Source organism: Melozone crissalis, unplaced genomic scaffold (genome assembly GCF_028551555.1).
Source record: "Melozone crissalis strain CALT ecotype California unplaced genomic scaffold, PUWL_Pcris_2 ptg000027l_1, whole genome shotgun sequence".
Taxonomy (NCBI): domain Eukaryota; kingdom Metazoa; phylum Chordata; class Aves; order Passeriformes; family Passerellidae; genus Melozone; species Melozone crissalis.
The window spans coordinates 57,209,918-57,216,135 of NW_026535805.1; the positions used below are offsets into that span (position 1 = coordinate 57,209,918).

Genomic DNA, 6,218 nt, shown 5'->3' on the forward strand with positions numbered 1-6,218 from the left:
CTAGGTTTGTCTCCGCCCAGCTCCCCAGCCCGGGGCGGTCCCGCGGAAGGGCAGCGGAGCCCTCAGGGCTCGCAGCCCCGCCCGGCCCCGCCCCGTCAGGGCCGCGCTGCGGGCACCGGGCCCGGCCCCGGGCAGCGCGCAGGCTCCCGAGCCGCTCCGGGACCACAAGCCCCAGCAGGCCCCGCGCGGCCCGGCCAGGCCCGGCATGGCCGCGGCGCTGCCGGCGCTGGTGCTGGGCGCGGGGCTGCTGGTGGCCGCCTGGCGCTGGCTGCGGGGCGCGGCGCGGCCCGGGCGCGGGGGGTCCATGCGGGGCAAGACCGTTATCATCACCGGCGCCAACAGCGGGCTGGGCCGGGCGGCGGCGGCCGAGCTGCTGCGGATGCGGGCCCGCGTCATCATGGGCTGCCGCGACCGGGCTCGGGCCGAGCGGGCGGCCCGCGAGATCCGGGCCGAGGTGGGCGAGCGGGCGGACGGCGGGGGCGAGCTGGTGGTGCGGGAGCTGGACCTGGCCTCGCTGCGCTCCGTGCGCGCCTTCTGCCACCGCGTCCTGCAGGTACGGCCGGGCCTCCGGGTCCCCGGCCCCGCTGCCCCGACCCGGAGAGGGCACGGCAGGCACGGGCTGGGCGGTGCTGGTGGCGGTCTCTGGGCTCCCTGGTGGCTCCCGGGTTTCCGTGTGGGTTGGACGAGGCAGTCCCTGCGGCCAGCAGCGCGCTCGGGGGCTGGGAAATCGCTGAGGTCACTGCAGGGTGAAGAGGGTGTAAGCAAACAGGCCGTGAATTAGCTCCTGAGAGCATGAACTTCGTGATAGTTTGGTCTGTTTTGGTTTAAAATATTCTAGATCTTTTCTGTTCTGGGAAGGCAATGCTTGTTTCTGTGTGAAATAAATGATTTTTCTTCTTTTCTCTCTGAATTAACTAGTTTAACCTTTGTTGGTTTAAATTAGTGTTACAGCTCAGCCTTGCCACCAGAAAAAGAAAAGTTGCCAAGTGCACTGCTGACATGCTCTAGACATCCTTCTGCCACCTCCTTAGGTTGTATCCCCACAAGGATTTAAGTCTCTCACCCACCACCAGCAGAAACTAGTCAATAGACATTTGTGAATATATAAAATTTTTGCAGATTCCATAAAAACCTGAGTTCAAGGGGAATGGGGACATCCAGTTGCTTTGCCTGACAGAAATGCCGCTAGATTTGTAGAGCAGAGGGAAACACTGCAGGAGGCATTATTTCATTCTCACCAAAAGCATGTTTTGGAACTTTGATCTCACCACATCTAGCTACTCAAGTCAGGAGACATGAAGTCATGGGGAGCCAAGCTTAATAAGTTCTGCTGCTGCTCAGGGATTTGTTAAGTACTTAAAAGATGCTCAGACCTTATTGTAAGAGGTGAAGAAAACATGGAATATATAGTATTAATTTTAAAACTGCTTTTTTAAAAGTTAAATGTCAAATTCTCCAGTAGGACATTTTGTAGTATATATATATATATGAATCCAGTGGTAAGGTCTAATCTTGTTTCAATGCTGTGGGAAAATCTGCATAAATGAAAGGATATAAAATTTGTGTAATAAGCACACAGCAAAAAGAAAATACATACTGTTTAACTTTTAGGCATTTTATCTTTTATAGTACAAAGTATCAGAGTGGCTCTTAAATAGATAGAGAAATAGATAAAGGAAAAGAGAGGTGCTATCTTCAGAGTATTGCTGATGCCTGCATTATAACTTGAATGCACTTGAATGACAAGGGATGCACGCTCAAGAGATACTTTCAATAACTTTTCCACCCAAGTTTATGTTATTTACCTTCCCTATCTTTGAGTCCTTTTTGGAGCTGTTATTTTGGGATTTGTTTGAGAGTTCTTGTGGTTTTTTGTTTGACATAAAGAAGATATAAACATCAGCAGGATGGAGAGACAGTGCACTCCCACTGCTTAGCCTTATTTGTGGGAGCTTTACTTTGCATGACTGAAAGTGATTATATCTCTCACTCCTTAGTCTCACTGAAAAAAAAATTAAGGACTAAGATGTTGGAGGGTTCAATGGGAAAATGGAGAAAGTGAAAGTGAGCTTAGAGGCTGGAGGGAATATCACTGCCCATCAAAGCAATGTTTTGTGCAGTCTGCTGCCCTTGGTTAGTAGCTGCCTTCTTGGCATTGATCACATACCTCTAGGTTATTACATCTAGGAATTTCACAGAATAGCACGTGTGGAGGTCTTGCGTCTTGAAGTGTTAAGTCTTGCAAACTAAATCCTCCAGTCAGATGTTTTTCTCTAAAGAAGAAAGGAGAATGACTTCAGTGAGCAGTTCTGCAGTCTGTACTTCTTCACTCCTGTCCTGATTTAGTGATAGTGACTGACCATTGTGTCCCTTTGGGTGAAGAGGAGAACTGAGTTTGGTGCTCTTTGGATCATGTCTTTGGGACCCAGTTATATGAAACACTGAGCAGCCACAAGTTCCACGGAAATCAGTCTGAGACTGAAGTACTTGAAGTTTTGAGTGATCAGATGCCAGCACCTTTAAGTGAATGCCAAGTGCAAATTTGGGGTTTGCTTTTTGTATCTTTGCTGCTAATGGCAATGAAATAAAAGGGAAATGATGCAGAAGTAATTTATGAGGTTCTCTATTTTTATCATCAAAATGGTTCAAGATTGTCTCAGCTTGTCTTCCAGTCCCTGTGTTTGGTTTAAAGAATTAAAGGCAAAGAAAACTCCCAGTGCTCTTAGAGAAAATGAATACCTTTGCCTCTGATTCATGCAAGCATAAATTGTTCTTTTACAGTGTTTTGTCAGAGGTGGGTAAGAGTGTTGAATTCAGAGCTATTAATGCAGCTTACTTTAATTTGGTTTTGTTGGTTTTTTTTTAAATTACAGTTTTGGGTAAATTGGCGAGCTCTTAATTTTTGAGTGGATTCTGGAGCATGAAGTGCATGATGCATATATCTAAGTTATCAATGCCATCTCTCTGTTAATTACTTGTATTTTCTGATCCTGGAGAGTGTGACATATATCCTTGAGTCTGATTTTTACTAACCTGAACCAGAACAGTGATCCATCAAATCTCATGTGCCATGCACCTCATAGAGCGTCCATTCCTTAGTTCCTGAGTAGAACTATTGGACTTGAATTATGTGAGATGCATAACTTTTCTATGAGTCCTGCTCCATAGTTCTCACCCAGCAGCAGAGTGATGGGTAGTGGTTTTAAAGTAAGACAAGTTTAAAACAATGAAAACATTATTTGGCAGAGTTTTTCATATCATCCCAGTGAGATGATGGGTCTACAGTGTAATGGTTCCTCTTCAGCCCTGAGGTGAATTCCCTGTGCTCCATGCTTGCGTGTCTTCTGCTCACTAGATCCCTCTGCTATAGCAGAGATTTGCCATAAATTAATGTGTGTCCTCTTGCAGTTCAAAAGACAGGTTGCTTTTTGAAAAGGAAAAAAATGCATCACAAAGGTAGTTTATCACTGAATTGCTGTAGAAAAAGCTGCTCTTGGAGAAGGCAGTAGTTGTTCTTTGCCTGCATTAGAAGTTGATACAGACTTCCTCTCGGGTACTTGCATCCTACCAGGGTCCAGTGCACAGTTAGTGGTAGTTCAACTTAATGGTGTTTTTTTCCCAGCAATGCTTTAAGAGAATGTCAGAAAGTTACAATTCAGAAAACTAGAAATTAAGTTATTTCTATTTTTACAGTCCCCAATGAGAACTTGAAGCATAATAATGTTATAGATGGGAGTTCTAAACCTGAATGATTTTTTTTCTTTCTTTTTTTTAAAGGAAGAGTCAAGGCTGGATGTTTTGATAAATAATGCAGGGATATTCCAGTGTCCATACATGAAGACAGAGGATGGGTTTGAGATGCAATTTGGTGTAAACCACTTGGGCCACTTCTTGCTCACCAACCTTCTTCTGGGCCTCCTCAAAAATTCTGCCCCAAGCAGAATTGTTGTAGTGTCCTCAAAGCTTTACAAATATGGAGAGATCAACTTTGAAGACTTGAACAGTGAAATAAGCTACAACAAAAGCTTTTGTTACAGCCGAAGTAAACTGGCCAACATCTTATTTGCCAGGGAGCTGGCCCGTCGGCTGGAAGGGACGGGAGTCACTGTCAACTCCCTTCATCCTGGCATTGTCAGAACAAATCTGGGCAGACATGTGAATATTCCTTTGCTGGCCAAACCTCTGTTCAACTTGGTGTCATGGGCTTTCTTCAAAACGCCTCTGGAAGGAGCCCAGACATCTATTTATTTGGCCTCTTCTCCTGATGTCGAGGGCGTGTCAGGAAAGTATTTTGGAGACTGCAAAGAGGAAGAACTTCTGCCCAAAGCCATGGATGACTTGGTTGCAAGAAAATTGTGGGATATCAGTGAAGTGATGGTTGGCTTACTGAAGTAAGTGCCAGGGAGTGTCTGCAAAAAAGAATGCAGATAGCTATGCAGTGCATTTTGGCAGCAGTGAAATTCTCACTTTAAATGCTGTGGGAATACAGAATTTTGCCCAGTAAGTATGAAATAAGAGAGTGATTTATTTTGGAACTCTGTTTTGAAATGAAAGACAATCTTCAAGAGGCACAAGCATTCAGAGAAATTTTTTAAAAAATTGTGAGTGTGAATATAATTTCTGGTTAAATCTGCTTAGAAACTCATGTTTTACAAATAAAAATTAAGCAGAAGTTTGTTTTGCAATATATAAACATATTTGTCAATACATGTCTTGTTGGACAATGCAGGGTACTGATGGTGAAACACTTCTGTAAAAAATTATTTGAAAATAAGTCCTAATAATAGTCATCTTTTTTTGAGCCATCACAATGCCAAATGGAATTAAGAGTTTTCCTGATATCTTGCACTGTAATTGCTGAGGCCTTTGAGTGCCTTTCAAAGGCTTTCAGCCCCATGGTTCAGTGAACAAAATCGTTGAGCCATGCTGAGCTTTGCTATGAAGCACAAAGTCAGCTATTTTGTGATGTTGCTGCTGTTCAGTGTGTAAGTACACTTGGTTGTGCAAGTTGTATTTTTATTTTCACGTGTGTTGAACTTGCTGTTTCTTGAAACCTTGGGTTTCATTAAAAGGGTAGTTGCAAAATGTACAATGGTCTTGATAGGGCTTTGCATGGCATGAACTGTGTAAGACCTCATGCAAATTAGACTGAAGAGAATAAGCTGCTCAGTGTGTTTGGCTTGACTGATGGCACTTTAACTCAGTAATGAGGTTCCATAAATGTCTCATACAGCTGACTGAGTATTCTTTAATAAAATCTTTTAAAAAGAAGACAGCATTCATTCTTTTATTGTGGGGGATGTGTCAGAAACCAGCAGCCTTGATAGAGTAGCCTTGTTTCAAAGCAGAACATGAACCCATGTGTTGGTTTAGGGAGCCTGTGCTGTGGGGCTGGTAGAAATAAAATGGGCCCCAATGAAACAATGAAATACATGTGTGTTGAGTGAGTCTGTACTGATTTTTTTTTTTTTTTTCATGTAATTTATGATTTCATATTGACATTTATGCCTTTTTGGTTCGGTCTACATTATTAAAAAGTTCTACTAGTTAGGATATATAGTATGGATATGGAAGAATGGTTTAGAGTGATCTATATTACTGTTACTCAAAGGAAGGAGAATCAATAATAAGTTAGATTCAATAGTTCCTTAGTTATAAATACATCAGTTCTGCACTTCAGGTGGTACCCTACTAATTTTTAAAAATTGTTTCTCTGTTTTCTTGGACTCTCAGCATACTTTAGCTTTTGCACAGTGGAGTGGACTTGATCTTGCCTTCTTATTTCCCAGCAAGAGTCTATACTGGGTGACATGGGTGGTGCAGAAAACCAGCATTCCAGAAAATCAGACGGCAAGCTGAAAAGCAGAGCAGGTTTGTAAAATCATGTAACAGGTTGAACTTTGCACTACTCACTGTAAGGCAAGGTGTAGAAGTGAATGTGTTGTCAAAGCACACTGTGAGTGTTGAACAGAGTTCTCTAAGTGATGCAGAGGGAGTTGTGCTACACACTTAAAGAAGTCCTGCTTTGATCTTCAGTGATGCATTTCACATTTTAACTTTTAACACTTGTGAATAGCTGCAAGCAGCACCTTTAGCAGGCAGCTGAAGAATGAAGGCTTCATTAACTTCTCTGTAAAGAGGTCCAGAGGAGCTGAGCCAAACTTGTGTTTCAATACTACTGTAGCAATTCTAAAGAAACACTACTGCATTGTTCCTCT

The 6,218-nt window shown here is 43.5% G+C and overlaps 1 protein-coding gene across 1 annotated transcript; it reads left to right on the plus strand.

Annotated features, from left to right (window-relative positions):
• The first annotated feature begins 205 nt into the window (after positions 1-205).
• RDH14 (retinol dehydrogenase 14) lies at positions 206-5,363 on the plus strand. The gene is made up of 2 exons (XM_054280117.1): positions 206-553; positions 3,778-5,363. The coding sequence occupies exons 1-2, from the start codon at positions 206-208 to the stop codon at positions 4,393-4,395; spliced, it is 966 nt and encodes a 321-aa protein (XP_054136092.1). The 3' UTR covers positions 4,396-5,363.
• Positions 5,364-6,218: the final 855 nt, after the last annotated feature.